This window comes from Ciconia boyciana, chromosome 1 (assembly GCF_034638445.1).
Source record: "Ciconia boyciana chromosome 1, ASM3463844v1, whole genome shotgun sequence".
NCBI classification, from domain to species: domain Eukaryota; kingdom Metazoa; phylum Chordata; class Aves; order Ciconiiformes; family Ciconiidae; genus Ciconia; species Ciconia boyciana.
In genome coordinates this window covers 40,366,558-40,389,100 of record NC_132934.1, presented here as the reverse complement: position 1 = coordinate 40,389,100, position 22,543 = coordinate 40,366,558, and the positions used below count along the sequence as shown (strand labels likewise).

The 22,543-nt window shown below is 42.7% G+C and overlaps 1 protein-coding gene across 2 annotated transcripts; it reads left to right on the top strand.

Annotated features, from left to right (window-relative positions):
• The first annotated feature begins 3,024 nt into the window (after window positions 1–3,024).
• Window positions 3,025–20,693, top strand: BEST3 (bestrophin 3). Of its 2 annotated transcripts, none has more exons than XM_072878536.1 (9): window positions 3,025–3,176; window positions 4,883–4,977; window positions 5,508–5,741; window positions 11,127–11,281; window positions 11,968–12,045; window positions 12,448–12,600; window positions 16,006–16,086; window positions 17,424–17,575; window positions 19,787–20,693. In XM_072878536.1, exons 1-9 carry the CDS (start codon window positions 3,025–3,027, stop codon window positions 20,691–20,693), a joined length of 2,007 nt encoding a protein of 668 aa, XP_072734637.1. The 2 variants fall into 2 exon arrangements, with proteins under 2 accessions (XP_072734637.1, XP_072734556.1); XM_072878455.1 differs by having other exon boundaries at window positions 16,006–16,119.
• Window positions 20,694–22,543: the final 1,850 nt, after the last annotated feature.

Sequence of the window (22,543 nt, the reverse complement as noted above, 5' to 3'; positions counted from 1 at the left end):
AAGGACAACACGATTAATGGGAAAGTCTTTCATGGCACCAGTGCCTGTGGTATCTAATCTAACGCTCTCTGTCCTTCTGCGGCCCCAGCCAAAACAGCGCTCAGGCAGGAATGTGCTGGGGGGCATCGTTATGCTTTGCTCTTCCTGTCCATCTCAGTTTTAGCTTTTTAATTTCCTGTGACCATGAGTAATGTTGGAAGGACTCTCCGTCGACATGCTGCCCGTGCACCAAGGGCTTGGGATCACCATGCAAGAACCAGACCCAGCGCAAGGCTTTATGCCAAAATTTCCCACTGGCGGGTGGGCTGTACCCAAGTGGTTGTAGTTGTTCCCAGAGAAAAAAACACAAGTGCAGATGTAAATCTGTGTTTGCTATGTTGTGAAATTGATCAGACGTAGCTGTCTTTCATAACTTCATATAGTCTAACCTACTCTGATCTAATTTATATTTTAGGACATTACATTACATTACCCTGCAGTCCCTATATGTACCCAATGATAAATGTTCAATAAAGCATTTGCTTAGCAGGAAACTAAAATCCAGTGCATCACAGGCAAGGCAGGGCAAGGAAACCAAGGCACCAAAGCCTGAAATTGCTGTAACAGTCCCGCTTTTCTTTGCCCCATTTCAGAGGCAGAATGAAAAAGCTGCGGACATCCAGTGCCTCCCAAGCTAATGTGAAGAGTTTCTATTCAGAGATAAGGGCATCGAGTAAAGTGCTAAGAGAGATGGCTGGAATCTGATTAAGTGAAATATAGTTGCTTAAATTAAGCAGGCAAATTGCACTTCATGGGGAAAACTCTCCTCTCTCAGTCTAATTGGGGGGTGGATATTCTTAATCCTGAATCCTATTATCATTACAGCTCTGCAGCTGTGGCCCAAACCCAGCCACTAGGCCTTGCAAGACAGGATTTGCTGCAGCTCCGCAGAGGAGGTGGACCCATTTTGTCCAGCTCAGCTACTGGCCAGTTTCTGGCACCGTCCAGTCACTGATGCCTGGGAGGACGACTCCTTCCTGATCTCCCTATGCAGAAACTCAGCACCGTGGATTTCACGCTAGTCACTGCCTTCCTGCAGAGCTGCAGATGCTGTGAGGGTGCTGCAAGCGGTCTTGTTCCTTCCATGGCCCATGACAGAAGGGACTGGACAGAAAGTTTCACAGATGCCCAGATACCAGGGGAGACCAGCAGAGCCCCTCAGCCCCAACCCTGTATGTCCCAGCTATGTGAATTCTTCCTGAAGGTCATCTCTTGTCCAACTATCTGCTCTCATCTTAAAGATCCTAAACCACAGGGTATCTGTCCAGTCCCCTGTTCTAATACTTGGTTGCCCCCACAGTTAGGATATTGGAAATCGGATATTAGTGGGGAGATAGAGACACACTTCTTGACGATATGGCTTGAACACACATACTCCCCAGCATCAATGGGCAAGAACTAAAGCCTCCTACAGTGATCCCAGGAAGCTCAGTGTATTGTTAAGAGTATTTTTTTACCCTATTCTTCCCCTATAGCCCAGCCACAGACTTCTCCCATTTATTATAAAGCCCCATTTCTGCTGGAGAATGGAAATCTCTGCTTCCATTTTCTTAAGCGTTGCATCCTGACCACAGGATTTTTAGCAGATGGGACTGCATTTCTGCATGCCAGTCAGCCAGTTTGGATCCTGAATTGAACTTTTTGGACTTCAACAATGACAACAAAAAATGTAAAGGCTTGTGCCAAATCTCAGAAACAGAAAACTATCATTTGGATTCTAAAGAATAAAAACCATGCAACTTAAAAAAAACAATAACACAAAAAAAATCTCCAGGCCCACGCTGGCAAACCTTGAGCAGCCATTCTGCAGACAAGAAGAGACAGTTTGTCAGCAATAGAAGGTTTATGGTGTCTTTTCCCTGATGATTCCTTTGGTGACTAAAAGAAAAACTGGCACTTTTACAACTAAATTTTAATAGCTTACTTTATGCTCTACATCAGAGACACAGCCAAGTTGCATAAAATACTATCAAGCCGACTATTAACTAGGGGTTCAGATTTTTTTTCTGAGAGTAAATGACCTACAGTGGTGTCAAGAAAACATAGACGAGAATCATATTTGTGATACACAATAACTACCTGGAGGCTTTGTGCTTGTCTTAGTTATTCCCTTTCTTGCATGCTGTACAAAACTGCTTTTATCCACATTTGGAGTTAGGGTTTTTTTTGTAAGCATGTAAAAGTTCCTGTAGCATCTCCCTACACTGGGTAAGCAAGTAACAAACCCAGCGTAAAATATTTACCCGTATACTTTTAGTACTGCTTTAATTACAGTGTCACACGCTGCCTACCTGAGCAATCCTATGGCTTTTTTTGCATGGCCATGCAATGCTGAAGTATCGATGGGTATGTCTAGCTGCCAAGCCAAGAAATAACAGGGTTCCCCAGCTGATCTCAGCTGCTGTTGTAACTGTTAATGAAAGAGGCAGTCTCCAAATCTCATTTGGTTTTAGATGACTATAATTACCAAAGCCAGCTAAAAATTCTGGCTGGGGAGGAAGGTGCATTTGTGGAATTTCGCTTTACTTGTCTTGCTGGAGCGCTGACAAAGTTTTGAAAAAAAATTCAAGCAAATTTAGTTCCTTTTCTTTGCTCACACTGGACTGGAGCAAACTGAGAGTAAGCAGAGGCTTCAGAGGTGTAACGTGTCCCTGCCGCTGCCACCCAGGCAGGTGGCCACATCCAGTGCTAGCTCTTGCTTTTGGGTGGTCTTTGAGGTGAAGCCCAAATACAGCTTTGCATCAGTCAACCTGCAGGTCTCAATGGGGCTTGTAACTGCAAGGTTTTTATTTCTCTCTCTCCTTCTATATTTATAAATACACACAGCATGTATTTATGTATACATATACTACTATATGCGTATATGTGCGTGTATATCTATGTATCTATCTATACAAGGGTGCATTTAGGTTAGGATACGCTGTCTAAAATGTTGTTGGTTTCCTGCTTCTCTTCTACTGTTTCTAGGCACAGCCTGCCAAGACGATGACAGTCACTTATTCCAGCAAAGTAGCAAATGCCACTTTCTTTGGATTTCACAGATTACTCCTAAAGTGGAAAGGCAGCATCTACAAATTGCTGTACAGAGAATTTATTGTTTTTGCTACTCTTTACACAGCGATAAGTGTATTATACAGGTACACTCTTTCCAATTCACATCTCATTAAATGTTATACTGAAGTTTCACACTTCATAGTGTTAGGCTGATGGTTGGGGGGAGGTTACTACATAATTATTGTCTTTTCCTTGGACCTTTTCTAATGTCTTTTCCTTTCCATGTTTACTTTAATGTTCCAGAGAAAGCATGTAGGGTATAAATAAAATATTGTCTATCGTATTCAGCTGATTCTACTTTCAGCCCAGCGTTGAGCAACCATCCTACTGAAGTTAGGCTAAATAAACACCCATAGCTAGCCTATGTTATATAGCTTTTATCATTCTGACGTCGAGTTGGCAGCAGCGAGCATGCCTCTCTGCTTTAAATGATAAGTGTAGTCCTTTCATTCTACTTGCAGAACTATGTCTGCAGTTGCTCAGTGGTAATTTCTTTAACAGCCCTGAAAGGTAATAATTTGTAAGCCAGGTTATATAGTCAGGAAAAGCAAAGTTTTGCTTAAAGCTAGGACAGCGTGGCACACTTTATTTTTAAGCTTGCAGAGGGCCAAGCAAAACTGCATGGCAACCAGATGGGTTATTACCTGTGTCACCCAGCACCTGGGGGGGTCATGTTAAGAGAGTTGCTTCTTCCACCAAGGTGTGAATTAAACACCGGTGTGACAGATGCAATGCATCAATTAGTACAATGAAACTTTTAATTGATGAAGTACATTACACATAAGTATCAAAATAATGATTCAGCTCTTACCTTGATCTGTAATTAGACCTCGGTGTTTGCTTTTTATGTGAAGCAAAGAGAAAATGAGCTTCAGTTTGTCTGTGATTAATCACTGATTTTCCAAAACGTTCAGTAATCTATACCTGTAAACTCAGAAAGAAAATTACAGCATTAATATACAAAGAAACACCAGTCTCACATTTATTTAAATTAATCTAGTTTTACTGAAATGTTAGGCAATTAGAGACCATGGTAAATACACCATGGAAAGCTTTCTATATGCACTCCAGGTTTTATTGCACAATTGTAAGCAAAACCCACCAAATATTTGTCATGTGTTCCTTTTATATGAAATCAAACAATAACTGTAATATTCATCTATACAAATAAAAAATTGTTTATATTTAAGCTTGTTGTATTTCATTAGATATCTTTTTCCATGGGCAGAAGCTGCCATGCTCCACTCATTTTCTATCATCTGGTGAATATTTTCCTCACTGCAAAATAAATACAGTTGTTGTGGTTTTAATCTTGTGGAAAAAAAAATTCGTAGGAGTAAGAGTGAAAATACTGCTGCAACAACGTAGCATTTTCAAATAAGAGCAATTAGAGATTGGTAACCTTTTGCAATTCAAGCAGGCCTGAGCATTTTTATTAAATAGCCCTCTGAAAAAGGAGAGCAAGCTCTACTTGCAGACTTATGGCTTATTGTCATCATTGGTCTGAATGAGATAGCAAGCTAATTCTCCACGTGTATTGATCCTAATTAGTAGTGCCAGTCAAATTAGTCATGAGAAAACTGCAAAGACCAGGGAATAATACTGTCTTCTCCTCCAGCTTCTTTATTACGTGCCAAAAGTGTTCAGCACTTTACCTTTAAGAATTTGCTTGAAGACATTAGCCAAGGTTGCTCCTGATTGCACATACACGATTATTTATACATATTTGCACTTTGTAGCTAGTGCCAGAATATTATGAAAGGACAGATACATTTTATTTTTGCTGCAGATTTTTTCTTACAGGTAGCCAAAAACGGTTCTTTGAAAAATTATCAATTTACTGTGACAAATATGCTGAACAAATCCCAGTAACTTTTGTGCTTGGTAAGTACTGGTTACATGTGAAATTATTCTCCAACGCTGTCTCTGTTCAGGCATTTTGTGAATGTCCGTGCATGGAAGCATTTCAGAGCTGAGGGGCATATGGTAGGTTAGAGGCTCACAATAAAATCATCAGCTTCCAACAGGTCTCCTTAAATTCAAGTTGCTTTTGTCACATCAACTTTTATGCTCATGTTCTTAATATAGCAACAAAAGAGTAAAGTTTCCACATAGTGCCCACTAACACTGATACATTGTGCCTGATCTTTCAAAGCACTAAATCCACTCCAGGTTTACTACAGAAGAGGAAACTTGGAAGTTCCTGAGATACTCAGCTGGAACGGGCCATTAAGTTGCAGTGTCTATTAAATAATTAGCACTGATTGCATCCTGGGTTTTGACGTGACTTACTGCATTTATTCTGGGAAATGTAGCAGCTTAGTGACATGAATAACACTCTGCAAACTAAATCAAAGTAACTTAAACAGAAATCCTGATAGGCACTGGACTTTTTTTTTCCTTCTAACCCCTAGGTTTCTATGTTACTTTGGTGGTGAATCGCTGGTGGAATCAGTTTGTGAACTTGCCGTGGCCAGATCGTCTGATGTTCCTCATCTCTAGCTGCGTCCAGGGCAGAGATGAATATGGGCGCTTGTTAAGGAGGACTCTCATGCGTTATGTGAATTTAACGTCTCTGCTGATCTTTCGCTCCGTGAGCACAGCCGTGTACAAAAGGTTCCCCACCATGGACCACGTGGTAGGAGCAGGTACTGGAGTCCTCCTCCCCAAAATTCCTTTCCTTTCCCTCAGAGGTGGGGGCACAGGGAGGGAAGGAGCCAGACTCCTTTTTTTTTTCCTCTTTGTCCCCCATGTGTGCCTCATACTAATGCATGTCAAAGCTACCATGTTCTTGTCAGTGGCTTAAATGACATGCCCTTAAGTGTGCATCTTTAATGCTCTTAAAGTCTTCTTCTAGTGACACTATAGGAATCAAATGAGTTTGAGACTCTTATGTGTATCTGCTTTCAGGCATCATGGAGGCAATAGGCCTGCCCCAAACACACAGGCATATGGAGCAGCCACAACATTATCCAAAGCATGAAAAATAATGTAGCTGCAATACAGTATGATGCAGTAGGAATGGTGACTTGTTATATGGCATTGCCTCAATGTCTAGGATATAACTTCGTCTTGTGTCTCAGAGACTGATCTCTGCAGGCACTTCACAAGTACAGCTTTACCTCAATTTATTTCAAGTAGATTGCATTTTAAATAGATTGCACATTTTAAGTATTGTGATATACTTAAAAAAAGCCCAAAGGTTTTTTCTTTAAATTTACAACCTCACCTTAAGCTTAGTTTTTCATTGATAACTATACTAAGTATTAAGCGTGTCTTCATTTTCTGTTTGTTTTGATAACACAGTGGGTGTGATGACAGGGAAGAGCATTCACTCATGTAAGACTTTGCTTGTCTATGAAGGACTAACCACTGAGTATTTAAAGGCAAGGTGTGATGCCGTGCCTTCTGACAGGTGTGGTCAGTGTCAGAGGTAGAACACCAGCACAGAGATGTGGGGATCTGTTCCAAATAGGGGAAGTCATACGTTTTTTACTGTACGTCTTGCATTTCTTAAAATTATTCCTTTGGCAGAGATTAGTAAGCAAAGTTGTAGCAAGTTAAAATATGCAGTGTGTATATACATATATACATTTCAAATGTGTGTGAGAAGAGTTGGATATTAAAAAAAATCCAGGCAGAATGCACTGATCTTACTGAAAAAAATCATTTATGTTGGATTCAGTTGGACTTTGAAGTTCTCTTCCTTGTGCTGTTCAACAAAACTGTTTACCTGAGCCTGTGAGAGGTCAAGGAAGCTTCTGTCACTCTCCCTAGCAATCTGCTTCTAGTACGCACTGGAAAATTACAACATTTCCAGCAGGCTAATCCAGCTCTGCCTCCCTATTGCTAAAGACAATCTGTTCCAAAAGAGACAAAATGTCGCAGCGTTGTACAAAAATTGTAGACTGGAAAACAAGTTTGGGTTGGTTGTTTGTTGTTTTTTTTACCAGTGGAAAATATTCTACTATCAACTGTATAACTAAATATTGATAGTGTAGTTGGCTCTGAGGATTTCAGTACTTATTCTGTAGGTTTTAATGCATATTGTGCCATAGAATTTTTGTTGATGCAGTACTGAGCACTTGAGGGTATATTTTGCTCCTGTTAACATCCAGTGATTAAGACAGTAGTATGCAATTATCCTCTCCCTAGCTCCCTGTGGCATTACATATCAGACTGCATGGGAGTGCAGCATTTAATATGAATGGGAGCGGCAGAATCTGATACTTACAACACAGTCATCATTGAAACAACTTGTGCCGATTTTGCATTTCGCTATCAAACTGAGAACTGCCACAGCGTAACTATTGCTACACATTTCTCTTTTCAGCAAACGAACTGCTTAAATTAATAGATTTTAAATCTGAGAACAGTATCATTATAATGTAGTCTGACTCATCCACAACACAAGGCATAAAAGCTTACTCACAACATCCCTTACCATGTTGCAATTTCTGACTGAGCTATAATACCTTCTAGGAATATAACCAGCCCTGATTTAAAATTCAGCTGGGTATACTGGAGACTACATTGCATCCTAGGTGAACTGACATTCACAACGGTGAACTCACTGTTGAAAAGTGAGATTTTATTCTCAGCCTGAACTTGCACAGATTCATCTTCTAGTCACTGGATTTTGTAATGAGTTTGAGTTGTTCTTTTTCTAATTAGATGAAAACACCATTTTTCTCTCAATAGTTACTTGTTAGCAGAGTGCATAAAGGTTTGAATAAATTTAGGAGCTTCACCATCTGTAGTCTCTCCCTACAAGATACGGTCTTCAGTGCTGGATCTTCCTCCCAACTCTTTTCTGAACTTTTTCATTTTTTAGCGTTCTTTATGGAGCTGTAGGCAGTAGATGCATGTAGATTCATGACGTTATGATACTGAGTACTGCAGCACATATGCCGTCAGCGTCAGATGCCTAGCAGCAGTCATGAGTGTGCCAATCCTGTTGGCTGCAAGGTGCAAGAGGGAAGTTGGATCCTCAAGAACACAAGTCTTAAAAAACATGAGTAATGAGTCAGCAGCTGGACAGAGAGCAGCCCAAAACAGTCAAGAGGAAATGCTGAAGAGAAACATGAGGTGTGAGCCCAACTACATGAATACCTATGGACGGCTGAAGTTTGCAGTCCCAAATCCTCTACTGGAGTGAAGTACCTAAATTAATTCTTTCCCACATAACACAGAAGCAGAAAGTGAAACTTTTATCTACTTGGCCATTGTTAGTGCACTCTGGAGACGTGGGAGATGACCTCTTTTCAGTTCCTTCTTCTCTAACCACTAGCCTTCAGAGTATTTGGCAGGGGTGCCCTGAACCAGTCTTGTCTCAAACCATTCAGTTTTGACAGAACTGAATACTCCTTGAATCACTTGAGGGAGAGCACGAGTGACTTTTTCTAGCCAGGCTTGTGTTCTCATCAATAATTTTCCCATAAGACCACTTTGTCTGACACTGTTCACATTAGTGTCCTTTGATTCTTTATTGATTGCATCTCATGTCAAGCTTTTCATACTTTCGCAAGGGTTCAGTGCCCTGTCATTCCTTAGATCATCCTTTTCAAGATCTTGGCACAGTATTTGCCAAATATTTCCAGTTTTATGGAACTGCTCCAGTCCTCCAGTGCTTGTCAAAACCAGTGTTCTTGTTCAGAGAGTTCCTCAGTTAATTCTTTCAATACTCTTGAATAAAAATAGTATGACCATGTTTAGAAACAATTTAATTTTAATAACTGAGGTTTGATATCCTCCCCTGTATTTAATGGAATATAAAGTGTTTCTTTACCGCTGCAATAACAGCAAGCAGTTATTGCTGTTATTGAACTGCATATTGTTTGTATTGCCCTAACCTTCACCAGCAGTAAGAGCAATCCAGAATTGTTTCATATTTTCTGTGGTAAGAATACTAAGCATTATTAACATCCATCAAAGAGAACATTTAATTAATACAAACACAAACACCTTAACTTTAAAAATAATGACAAGTCGAATGTTATTCTTAAAAGAACAAGGCTTTGTTGAGCTTTTCTGAACAAAAAGGTACCCAGTTTAGTGGAGAGCTGAACTGATCCCTGGAGCTTTGCTGTTCTTCATGACCCCCTCAGGCTGTGTCCTTTCAGATAATGACTTCCCAGAGCCTCTCAAGTGACTTGCATCCAGTGTTTACTCCAGACTGTCAATTTTCTGATACTCTATCTGTCTGTTTCAGCCTGATAGAAACATCTTTTCCTGTCCCGTAATAAGCAGGTTGGCCAGGCAAAAATCAAAGGAAGCCTGAAAGACTGACTTTTAGGAGTCAGGAGTCATAACTAGCAGGTCAATTTGTCTGGTTGCCTGATTATTTCTGTGCAGTTGATTAGGAGAGCTGGCTGCAGACTGCCCAGGGGTCTTTTAAAAGCCGTATCTTATTCTGTTCTCAAATTCCAGGATACCACAGGAGTACTGTGTCTTGCTGCTGAACTTTTCCTCTTCCACAGAATTTTCTGTCCTTTCCTTGTGTTCCTTCTCAGTAGTTGCAGTATTTCGCACCTCCTGTGTTGACTTGTTGCCTGTAAAACAGTGGCATTTTCCTCAACAACAGAATATTTAAGAAAGTGACCGTGTTTAACAAATCTCCTTTTACTTTATTCACATTTTTATACCAAACACAACTGAGTTTGTGTATATTTATTCTTTTGCTGCTTCATGTATCATTAGTAATGTTAGTAACAATGGGCTAATGCTTGGTTACTGGTTGGAGACTAGAAAAAGATTCCTGTCTATTCTCAATTCCCTTATTGAATTTTAGTACTCAAACTTGTAATTAATTGGCTGAGCCCCTTATTTTGGGGCTGCCCTGTTATTAACTTTGTCCTGTTTCAGAGCTAATGTCAACACAACAAAAGGAGCCTTATACCCACCCTGGTAGCTGACACACACATACCTGAGCAAAAACTAAGATCCCCCAAACCTGAAGATTATTCCAATCCCAGAAAATCCAGTATTTGGACTAAGGAAAATGCGAAGTTCCCCCTCATGAATTTTCTGAGGTTGTTTTCTCAAAGGCTGGGTGGAAGGAGAGCAGAACAGAGCTTTCGTACCCACAAAGCCCAAGGGGGTGGAGGTGGTGCAGCAAAAACCAGCTGCTCCCGTGCCAGTCCCAGGCAGCGAGCTGCTCTGGTGCAGGTTTTGTCCCACACAGCCCTGGCTCCCCTGCTAGCTGACCTTGGACTTGCTTGCAGCAGGGGGAAGCGGGGCTTCACAAGGCCAGGAGAACTCTGCAGGAAACTTAATACCTTCCCCGCACCCTGGCGAGGCAAATTGCCAGGCAGAGAGCAGCTTCAGCCTGTAGCCCCACAGCACGTCATCTGGCCCGGTGTGCCACTAGCAGCAGGATTTCTGTGCATGATTCCTTTTCCATCTCTTTGCACGCCTTCATAACCCCAAAGAAAACATGAAACACCATCTGGCAGGGAAGTATTTCACTGGCAGAAGGCACGCTCTCTGTTGAGTTCTGTTTCATGCATGCACTTGTATCCTCTGTTGCTTGCTCACTGCTTTGCAGATTTACCAAAAAATTATCAGAATCAGAAGGTCACGTAACTGCCCTTACAACATATGTTGAGATGCGGCTAAAACCCATCATTGCTGAAAAGTGATAGTTTCTTGACTGATATATCCAGTTCCTTATTTTTCTGAAAGTAAAATATGAAACTAGAGAGTAATCTGTACAATTCTTAGTATTATATGTATCTACAGTATGTCAACAGTCAGATATGAGAACACAGCAATAGCAAATTATTGCATATATTGATCAAGAGAGATTTTGCATAGGTAGTTATTGCAAAAACAAGTTGTTTCAAGCAAGATCTATCCTGGCAAAAAAGCTCAAAAAAAAAGACGAGGAGGCCATTAGTTAGAATTATAAATAGTGATTTGTATAGTTCTATGCAAATATCACATTAACAGATTCAAACATATTCAAAATGTATAATATCAGTAGCACTGAAAGCACAGAATAAATGAAATTTTTTGTTTGGGGGGCTAAACAGGTTTTATGACAAGATATGAAAGAAAAATTTTTGATGACCTTAAGTCTCCCCACCTGAAATACTGGGTTCCATTTGTCTGGTTTGGAAATTTGGCATCAAAGGCACGAAAAGAGGGAAGAATTCGAGACAGTGTAGATCTGCAGACACTGATGAACGTAAGTAGAAAAAGTAAATCTGCAGAAAACTAATCTGAAATTGCTGTGTGGTAGCTTTTCACTTACATAATTTGATTTAGTGTGCACAGCTCTCCAGTGTCATCTAAATGATCTTACTCAGGATTTGTACCACTTTTCTCTGTGTACCGATGTACACGCACACACAGCAGCAGTTCGCTGGGATTGTATTTGTATGTCTAAGAAGGTATTAACTGAAACAACAAATTGATGAGTAAAAAATTATTGTACCATCACTGTAAATTCATACTTGTTCCATTGCTGCAGGGGAAAAAAATGAGAATAATTTGACATTTTGAAGATTTTAATATCAGTTTCAGGGAAGATAATCTCCCTGAATATTTCATTAAGTGGTCAAACATCCTTTTTACGATATATTCTCTTTCATGTGTCACTAGACTGTGGATAAGATAGAAACAAAAGATAATTTATGAAGAAATATGTAATATACTAAGCATTCCAACTCCATAAACTAAGTGAATATTCAAATGTGACAATGGGGTGCTGGATATAGTTATGGTATCAGTTTACATATACTACACTTTCTTATCTCCCTGCCCTTTTATATGTGCAAAAATGAACGGTAACAAAATATTTATAATTTATAATTGAACCCCATGCAATTTTAGTTTGTTGGGGTTTGTTTGTTTGGTTTTTTTCCCTTTTAGGAGATGAATAAGTACCGGTCTTGGTGTAGCCTTTTGTTTGGTTACGACTGGGTTGGAATTCCACTGGTCTATACCCAGGTACCGAGCTATTATCCTTTACAAAATTCAAAACACAATTTCCATAAAAGGGAGCTTGGTGCAAAACATCCCTAGACTCGACCAGAGTCTCCAAGCTGTTGAGCACTCGTTGCCTCCCACGGGATCATGGATGCCTGGCTAACTATTTAAGTCATATTTAATGTGGAGATGTTTTGAAGGCCTTGCATAATTTAGGAGAGGGGAGGGAAGCACTGAAATGTTTTTATGTTTCCTGGGTCTTCTTCCTGGCTGTAATTATTCCTGTGACCTCTCTATTTGTAATATGTCCCTACAGATTTGTAAATTATATGGCAAAAGGCAGTCAGAGGCCTGTGGGTATGTGTTGCCTTATGCATAAGATTGTATTATTGCATGATTTCAATGAAGTTTTGTTCTTTGCAGGTTGTTACTCTTGCAGTCTATACTTTTTTCTTTGCCTGCCTGATAGGGCGCCAATTTTTGGATACTGACCAAGGGTATCAGGGACACGACTTAGATCTTTACATTCCAATCTTCACACTGTTACAGTTCTTCTTCTACGCAGGATGGCTCAAGGTAAACCAGCTTTCTGGAAAGGTCATGGGGGAACCCTCCCTAGGGGAGCTGGTGAAGGTGTCAGAGCTGAAGTCAAGGTGTCAGATTTGTGGCACACTGTAAAATCACCGAAAATTAATGGAGTTATATCAAAGCTGAATTCAGCCCAAAGTGTCCTGTGGTCATAAAAAAAATCATGCAATACATTTTTAATTCCACCCTGACAGATCTTACAGTAAGAAACAGTTGGGAACCTGAAAGAGCTCATTTTAGTAGGACCAGTGCAGTCACAACTCCCCAAGGGAGTATTACTCCAGCAAAATCAGGTCCCGGACTTGAACTATAAAATGACAGATGAAAGATTAAAAAAAACCCAAACCTTTCTCCCACTCCACTGTGCAAATACTGCTGCAGACCTGGCATGGGCTGAAAGGGACTGAATCATACTTTCTTCTTATGATCAAAGCCAGCCCTTAGTATCTGCTGTTAACTTAATCAGATGCAGGCAATTAAAGGTCTCACTTCCAGAGGGCTATCAAACAGTGACAGCCAATATTGGCTACAACCGCACCACATAAAAACTTCCATTAAAAAGAAGAGTTATAAAGGAATTGGATGCTACCCATCAGCCCATTGGTGCCTGCTCAGTTTAACGTATCTCCATCGATCTGATAGTTGAGTAATTGAGCCACATACCTCATGGTGGTTCTCTCCTCTGCAGTAAGTATCAAGGTAGACTAACTGGAAAAAAGTTTCAAATAAAAAGCAAATTGGTACGTTAGGGTCTATGTGCATTAAGATTTCCTTTTGGGATTATTAATCATGGCTGGAAACCTAGAGCTAATTTTTCTGTTAGAATATAAATTGCACAAAATTGGCCAGTTTTAGAGCCCCCTTCCCACAGCCAACTCCAAAGGACAGAGTAGAGAAGGCAGCACATCGAGCTGGCGGATTGTGGCGGAAAGTGCCTGCAGGGCAAGCTCCTCTAGTTCTGTGCCCTAGGAAAATGAGCAGAAGGTGGGGAAGAGGTTTGCTGCATAGGGACCAGCCTGGAGGGGAGCAGGAGAGAGAGGAAGGGAGGCTGGTGCGGCGGGGGGAGCACCTTTTTCCTGCAGAAATATGAGGCTTTATCTCTAGGCAATGTCTTCCAGGGTTTTACTAGCAGGTTACAAAACTGTAAGCTGTTCCTCTTGACCACCCTGCTGGTGCTCCTGAGGGGGGGAATGGTTTCCCCTTCATTGGCACCCAAGGCTGTTAGTGGCATCTCTTCCAGTTAGGCTCAGGGCTTGCAGCCAGCTCCTGGCTACGGCAGGTACGAGGTGCCATTGTAACCGAAAAATCTTCTGCATAAGAAAATAAAAGGGAGGAGAAGCAGTTTTAAAAAGCAAATTTAATATCGGCAGTGCTCCCTCAGACCGGAGGTTTGTCCAAACCTGCAGTGCCCCTGAGTCAGGATATTTCTGTCTTGAAGGCTGCAGCCAGTTTCCTGCTGAGTGTGTTGGGCTTTGGCTGCCAGGCTGCAGAAAGGGCCCCGAGCTATTGACTTCCAGTAACTTGGCAATTCCTCAGAAATTATGGCTAAACTGAGCTCATTCCTTGGCCTTGGGCCTGGTTTGTTATACTTACAATACAGGGACAAAGTTTCCCATCACGTGAGACACTTCTAAATTCCCATTTTCATTACGGGGATAGACGGACTGTACAAATACAGGGCTTAGTCGTCCAGCACTACATTCCTCTCCGGAGAATAAAGTCATGTCTCACATGCCAGGACCAGGTCAGCCAAGAAAAAGGCCACCGCTGCCGTTCCCTCTGTCCCAGCCCTGCTCACTTTCTTCAGCTCATGTGACAGGTTTTGCAGTGAATTTTTGGGCAGTGATCCCCTGGTTTACACTGAGCTGATCCAGTGTCTTCCCTGGAGAGCTACAACACAGTCCGTGTTCTGGCTCATTCTTATTGCAGCATTTCCATAGCTATACCCAAAATTTAATGCCACTGGCCAGGCCAATGAGTGTGAGCAGAGGTGTCCCCTGTCTCCTTTTCATTCCTCCTGCCTTATGGGTGTTTTTGTCGTGTTAGTCTGCTCAGCAGTTCATTTATTGTCTTCCACTGCTGGCCTAGGAGAGTCAGCAAGTGCTTACCCACTGGTACAGCCTAGAGGCACATAGGAATAAATAGCCAGGGAGTGACTGCCTTACTATTATAAGTTATTTAGATCATAGCCATCCATAGCGAGGTTCATGAGCAGGGCTGTTTAATCATACAGTTGCTTCACCCATATCCACATTAAACCGAGGACCTGGCCACTGCTCCTGTGCATGGCCCTGGTGACCACCAGGAAGGCTTGGGAGGGTCATCAAGAATGTGATCGGCTTCAAAACCGGGGCTTAAAAAGACAAACAGAAGGAGAAAAGCATGAAGGATATTTAGAGGAGGATATTTAACTTCAATGTACGAAGGAACTGAGAAATAGAGAAGCAGTCTGAATTTCCTACAACTTTTTCTTTTTTTTAAATTTTCCTATTTCATCTTTTTTTTCTCACCCAGCAGCTATGAGCTTTCTCCCCACAATGTATTTTGGTGATCATGGGGATGGGGGGGCAGTCTCTGATTCTTTTTCGGTTTATTTATTCCTTTGGGGGGGCAGGACTGGATAAGGCTATGGGCAGCCAGAGAGGTTTCCTTTCCCAGCCTAGTTCCCAGAGTAAGGCACCTCACCACAAAGGTGCCTGAGCTCACTGTTTGGTTGCCTCCTCCACAGGATGGGCTTCTCCCCTGCAGTTTTAGTCACTTCATGTGACTAAACCCAAAAGAGCAGGCTGAATTAAAGAACAAACTCAGATCCTGTCTTTTGGCTTTGGCTAGCATGATGCATGGCGTCCACTTGAGTCAAGTCTTTTGGTGGGCTGCTTTTCCTGAAAAGCTTCAGAGGGATGCCATCAGCATCAGCCCCAATAAAGAAGGGGCTGAGGGCTGAGCTGGAGAGACGAGCTGTACTCCCTCTGGCAGACTCCAGTTGCAGGGCTCAGGAATACGGACCCAATGAGCTGGTGGAGTATTGTAGAACATAACGCAGTAACAGAGCCTCTAGCTGCTAAGCCATTCACTTAAATCAGCCAAAGACAACAGTAAGGAAAGGTAATGACTACCTTATGTGACAATTACCGTGGCCCAGACATGTCTCAATTCCCAGTAGGCCAGCACTGACAATCATGATTGACAGCACCAATGAGACACGGAGGTATGAATCTATAGGGGGAAGCAAGATGTTCCTTTGCTAGGCTGGCAAAACCATCATACGGGAGCTCAAGCTATGATTGCAAGTGACAGGCAGGGAGAGAGAGAAAAATCTGATCCTATTTTCTCTGTGGCAGCAGTCCTGACATGGCATGCCAACCTCTATTCACTGTCTCATTTTCCTTTCAGGTCGCTGAACAACTTATTAATCCATTTGGAGAAGATGATGATGATTTTGAAACTAACTGGTGCATCGATAGAAATTTACAGGTTGCTGTTGTTATTTCTACTTCCAGCTTTACTGTACCATAGGTTATCATTACATTTAATCCTATTTCTTATATTGAGGTACAAATTAAGGGCAACAAGTGTCAGGAAAACAAATTCTTTCCCTGAAGGAGTACCTATGGCTGTGATCCCCAGATTGTGTTTTTACAAGCTAATGAATCTTGATTTTGGTATTTGGCATTTATGATGCCTGACTAAACATGCAAACAGCTGACCTCAAACTATAAGCTCACTTTATGCCTGGAAAAACATGTAATGTAGGTCAATCCTGCAAAATCCAAAAGCCATCTATTCCCACATAGAAAAGAACACACTTTGCTAATCTGAATGTCTAGAGATTACAATATTGTATATGAAACTTCCTTTTTTTTTTAAAAAAAAGGCAGTGAAGATACAAAAAAGACCAAGCAGGGCCCTAAACTAATAAGCAGGGCCCATACCATGATTTATGTGGTGATGCTGCCGCCCACAGCAGCATCCGTGGTGGGCACAGGAGCCGGTGTCCTCAGTGGCAGGAGCTGTGAGATGGCCAGGGTAAAGACTTATTGCAGTTACCCCCGATTCCCAAACAGGCCCTGCCTGTCGTGCCATGAAGGAGCCCAAAGACATGAAGAGGTCCCATGGCACCCCCTGCTCCCCTTGCAGGTAGAGCCAAGCATAGGGTTGAGCTGCTGTCAGACCTCACGTCTGCTGGGGACCACTGAGACGGCAAAGCAGAGCCCAGGTGTTAAAGGGAGCAAGGGCAGGGCAAGCAAACCAGCATATTAAGCAAAGCAAGCAATGCAGGTACATGGGAAAGGCCTTCACGCTGCCAAAGATGCTCTCTGGCTTAACAGCACTTCAGGCTACTCGTGCTACAGTGCCTCAGAGCCCTTTGTATAAAACATATTGGAAGGCCCTAGAACAGGATGGTCACATACTTGGTTCTGAATGTCTTAAAATGTGGACGAAGCCTATGAGAAAGCTTCTCAACCTCTGGACATTTTAAGGAGCACAACTAATAGTCTACACAGACTTCCCATAGCACATGGAGGATCACAGGTCCATTTAACTACACCATGCATGAGGAAAGGACGTCAATCTGACGCAAATATCTTTGCAGCATAGAAGACTCAAGTTATGGTAAAATTTATGCTTGCATGAGTATAGGAGGGTATAGGGCGTCTATTTTATAATACTGAGTCTCTTCCCAATGCCTAGGCCAGCATACACAGCTTACTTTAAAGGGTTTCTGAAAGAAATGTTGACCCAGAGAGGTCAGATTATTTTGTATACTGTACTATGTTAAAGTGACATGATTTATACCAAAAAAATCTAAGGTCTCACTTCTGGCGGTGGACGAGATGCACATGAACTTACCAAGGATGGAGAAAGATATTTACTGGAACGATTCCTCTGCCCGGCCGCCCTACACAAAAGCAGCTGCTGATTACTGTATTCCTTCATTTCTTGGATCGACTATTGAAATGGGGTGAGTGGCACTAAGGGTCCTTAATGCCATCAGAAAGATCACCACCCCTACAGCGCACGTTGATTGATGGACAGTCAGCGCAGGGCTGTGAGCTGTGACGATACTGTGAAAAGGGAAGATGGAGATGGGAAATGATGTTAGGCTGGTGTTGGTGGGATGATGCCTCCAGTGGTCCATGTGCTCATACGAACTATGCACCCATAGATTAAATTGTGTAATTAATAAATAGAGTATGTTTGCAGGGAGGGTTTGTTGATAGTTTCTGAGCACAGGATGGCACCTGAAGATAACAACTGACTTTTCTTAATATTTTTTTATTTACTACAGCTTCTTCATACACCCCCCAGTCAGCAAAATAGCTATTCCTTTGCTTGTTTTGTTAGGAGATGATGGCTAAAATCAGTCCAGATTTTTGTGAAGATAAACAAGAAATTATCTTAAACATTGTATGACTTTTCATTGGCTAATAATCTAGGCATGGAAGTTGGAGCGATCAGATTTTGTGAACAGAGAAAGATGAGGAGTTATTTGCAGAGATCAACACAAGAACCATCCTTATGAAGAAACATTTAGAGGATATAGGATTGCCCCATGTTGTCAGGACCTATATGAGAAATCAGTGACAGGCCAGTCAGCTTAGAAGCTGTTGAGTTTAAACACTCATGACATGCTGTAATATAGAACAGGTCAGTAAGTGTAAATACCACCATGCCTGAACAAATACCAGGGCAAGTAGACATTTTTATCTGAAAATCTTTTTTTAAACTTTATAGTAGCCATTTTTTAAACTTTAAAACTTATCTCAAGAAGTTTTCAATTTTTCCAAAAATTTCCAGCCTTTATCAAAATAAAATATGCTTAATTTTTTGCTTCATTTGGCCTGGAAATTGGTGTTTTCTCATTTTTATTCCTTTTATTTTTCAATTTTTGCATGCATTCTAGTACAAAGAACAGTGGTTTATATGAGTTCCTTTTATCGCACACAGCCTTTTCAGAATTTATTTCCTTCTGGAAAAACTATAAAATGGCAGAAAGAAAAGTAAAGAAGAAAGTAAAATAGTAAAGAAGAAAACCCCATAAAATATAATTTATTTTACTGCAATTGCTAGAGGAAAGAAGTGGTGAAGAAAAGAAGACACATTATTAAGTCTGCAAACAATTTTTAGTAAGAAGCACTTCACGCAAAAAATGAAGGGGGGAGTGAATGAAAAATAGCTCCATGTTAGCCTCTGTGAAATGCAAACACCTCTGATGTGTTGACTTTTTTATTAATTATTTTCTCCTCTGAACTGTTTCTCTGTTCATCTCACTAAAAAAAATGGATAGTTCTTATGCAGACTTCAAAAACAAGGTCTAAAGATTCATCCAAGTCCAAAGCAAATAAATACAGAAAACTTGAGCCCAAATCCAAAGTCTTCTCCAGTCCCCTCAAGCCAACATTTTCACAAATGCTGGATGAAATTCCTCTGTCCCTCCAGGATAGTGTCGCCTCCATGTAGCTCCTCACCTCAGATTTGGCCCGAGCCCCTTTGCCATCCTTGCCTTTAGGACAGGTAACTGGGGCAATTTGACTTGTCTTCTGGGGTGCACTGAGTCAGTAACACATACTGAATTGCTTGGCGGACGAAGCAAGAGTCGTTCTCATGAACCACTGAGGCTGGGCAGGAGAAGAGTACCAGGTACAGGTGGGACTTTCAGATGCACTGTCATGCCCCAGACCTAAGTGAGATTTGGCCATCTGAGTAATTCCAACATTTTTTGAAACCGTCGCACTCTGCTTCCAGGAGTAGCTTTTTCACTGTTGGTATTTTTGCCCGAAGGATTCTCCTGAAAAAGCATCTACAGCACTGAGCAGGGTGTCTTTCTCCTCTTTCCCTCACCCTAAGCACAAGCTTAAGGGGAGCTGCCACAGAGGGCTGCAGCCCAAGTATGAAATGGGGCCAGGTGCCTGGCTGGATGCCCTCCCAGTCTGGTGCTCAGGAGAAGAGACATCTGGACATGGAGAGCTTTCTGGGTGATCCAGCTGGTCCAGAGGCACAGCCACTATTTCCTGGTGCCCTGACCCTTTTTTCACCCCTTCCATGCTCTTCCTTGGGGACACATTAGGGCCTTGGTTCCTATGTCTTCTTGCTGAGACAGCGGGATATATGTGCATGTAGACCGCATGCTTCTATATGTAAGTGACATGTACTACCTGGCTTTATTTGGCAGGCTGGCTGATACTGAATTCCTCTATGGGGAAGAGTGGCCCTGGGAAGAGGAGAAACACCGAAGACAACATTCAGTGCTGAGAAGAGTCAAGAGATTTCTCAGTGTCCATGAGGGCCCTTCGTCCCCAGCTCACCGGCGCTACAGTCGGCAGACAAGTGAGAATTCGGTGTTTTTCCCAGCAGATGAAAAGGGGCACATCAGACGGTTGCAAGAAATGCACACAAGAGGGAGACACTCTACCTCAAGCTTCAAGAAGAAACATGAAGGAGTTGACAGAAGTAACAGACTTCATAGTAGCAGAGATCTAGGACCCATAACTGAAACCTCAAGGAACGAGGCACAGTTTGGTGACAGTGACACTTCATCCGAGACAAACAAGCCAATTCCTGAGGTCATCATCTCTGAAGCCAAGGAGAAAGCACCTGATGTGCTGGGCAAACCAGATCTGCAAACAGAGCACACCGCAAACATGCCAGAAGAGAAGCTCCAAAGGAGCCTAACTGAGGCAAATGTGACCCTTCAGGACCATCCTTTTTTCCCCCCAGAAATGACTACATACATCTCAGGCTCTGAGGTGCATCAGTCACTTCCTACTGTGATAGGGGAGCCCAAACATGAACCCCACGGTAGTGACATAGCTGGTTTCATAAAAGATTATGAAAGAAACCTTCAGCGATGGAGTTTACCAAGCTTCCATAGTCATAGTACAGTGTCAAATGCCAACGCTGCACCGCCTTTAACAGATTCTGGGACAACTTCACAACAAAGGACATTGAGTGATGGAAAAAATGTTACTTCTGCTGCTGCTCCAGAGACATTTGAGATGCAGCACTTATGGGAAAACCTGGATACTAAAGAAACAGCCATAGTAGAATTTTCTAATGAGAAAAGTGAAAGAAAACTTTGACCGTGCTTCACCTGGGTCTCACTGAACTCTCTGTCTTCTCTTGAAAGTGGTTCTCACACAGATTTGCTGAAAGTGCAGAAAGGCAGACACGATGCTCAGACAAGTCCTGAGCAAGATCCAACAGAGGATTTGGGCATCTAAATAGGAGGCATTGTGGTGACATGCTTTAAGCGGCTTGGTCACTGGCTTGAAATCTGTGACCCTGTGGGGAAAATATTTATGGGGAGAACTGGGAGCCTCAGGAGTGGATGCAAACCAGCCAGCTCACATGGCAGCAAGCTGTGTAGGCTCACCTAAAGGAAACACTAAGGTTATCAGAACAGCGGAGGTGGCTCTGTCCACTTTGGATCCACCCTAAATACTGCTATCTTTGGCTGCTCCTTCAGATTAAGGTCCATGATATCCTTGTAAGACCCACCAACAGTTTTGGTTTCTACTCAAGTGGCTAGAAGGGGCCCTGTGGGCTCAATTGCCTTCTCAGCCTGGAGAGATTCAGCCCACCATCTCTCACTGCCTGGAGGAATGCTTGAAAAATCAGGCTCCTCGCTTGTGTGGGGCAAGATCCTGCCCCGCTCCTGCTGAAGCTATGGCACTATGGAGTAGAAAAATAAAAGGATTAAATGTTTAACTTCATTAAGAAAAATGGAAGAGGCAAAACTGCTGATGAGCTGGGCATGGAAGGTCTGAGCCTTGGTCTCTGCTCCTTGGGGCATGTATGTGGTGTACCTAGCAGCTGTTTACTGCAAAATGCCATTCCCAGGTGGCCTCCCTGGTGATGAAAGGGCTGTGGCACTCTCTCAAGAGGTGGTGGAGCTGCAGGGGCAACTGAGCTTAGGGCTCCACTCTTGCAGAGATCTTCAGCTGGAAGCACACAGGCTGCAGTCATCCCAGGGAGACAACCAAATGGCCTGGGACTGCTAGCAAAAATTGCTCTCCGCTTCCTTCCCCCCTCCCCTGTTCCTGTGCTGCCCAGACATACCACACACGTTCTCCATTAACCGAAACCCAAGCCAGCATTATGTGGCTCCTGCAGCTCCAGGGGTGGCCAAGCCACCTCCCTACACCTGCTGGTAGCAACCTGGCCTTTCAGCTGCCGCTCCTGCAAGATGTCTCAAAGCAGGCTCTGAAAGCAGCGGCAGCTCTTCGTTTTTAGCTCTCACCCACATCTACATAAATGCAGTCCAGAGCATGATGCCGGCATTCCCCCACGAGTGAATATCCAAGTAAATGATCTCCCTAGACAAGAGAGAGACCAGGTAGCTCAGGGGCTGGGAAGAACAGAGAGGGGGGGGAGACACAGAAAATTATGAGGCTGCAACAGCCAGCAAGTGGCATGGACTGTATGGACAGCAAGTCCACCCAGCTCTCTTGCTCAGAAGGTTGCACTTCAGACAACAAACCAGCATCTCTACCAGGGTAACTGGTGGCACCAGTGGCTCCTGGGAGTCTTCAGGGCCCCCTGAAGCTGGGAAGGGAATGAACAGACCTGCCTGCTCCTGCTTCTCTGGCCAACAGCTTCGGTGAGGAGCCCTTCCAGTAGGCTATCACATAGAGCAGGACTCTGCTATCTCACCTGGGTTGCCTTTGAAAAAAAATCAGCTGCCCTCCCCACTTCTACTTCTTCCAGCTTTGTTTCAGTCTGGAAATCAGCTCCTGTTGGTGAGCATTAGACATGGTCTGAGCAGTGCCACCCTTTCAAATCCTTCAAAGACACTAGACAAAAGCACATGTATCCCCATCAGTTTAGGAAGCAGAGAACACAGCCCAAGGAATAGCTGTTTAAACTCATATTATGGGAATTTCACGTATGCAGAAAAGCCAAGCACAGATTTCCCAGGCACCTGCAGAGG

Bases quoted from the DNA above. Each gene is read 5' to 3' on its own strand.
- BEST3 (XM_072878455.1), top strand. From the start codon at position 3,025: ATGACAGTCACTTATTCCAGCAAAGTAGCAAATGCCACTTTCTTTGGA. The intron at 3,177-4,882 runs GTACACTCTTTC...TTTTTGCTGCAG, and splicing joins GCGATAAGTGTATTATACAG to ATTTTTTCTTACAGGTAGCC. The intron at 17,576-19,786 runs GTGAGTGGCACT...TTTATTTGGCAG, and splicing joins GGATCGACTATTGAAATGGG to GCTGGCTGATACTGAATTCC.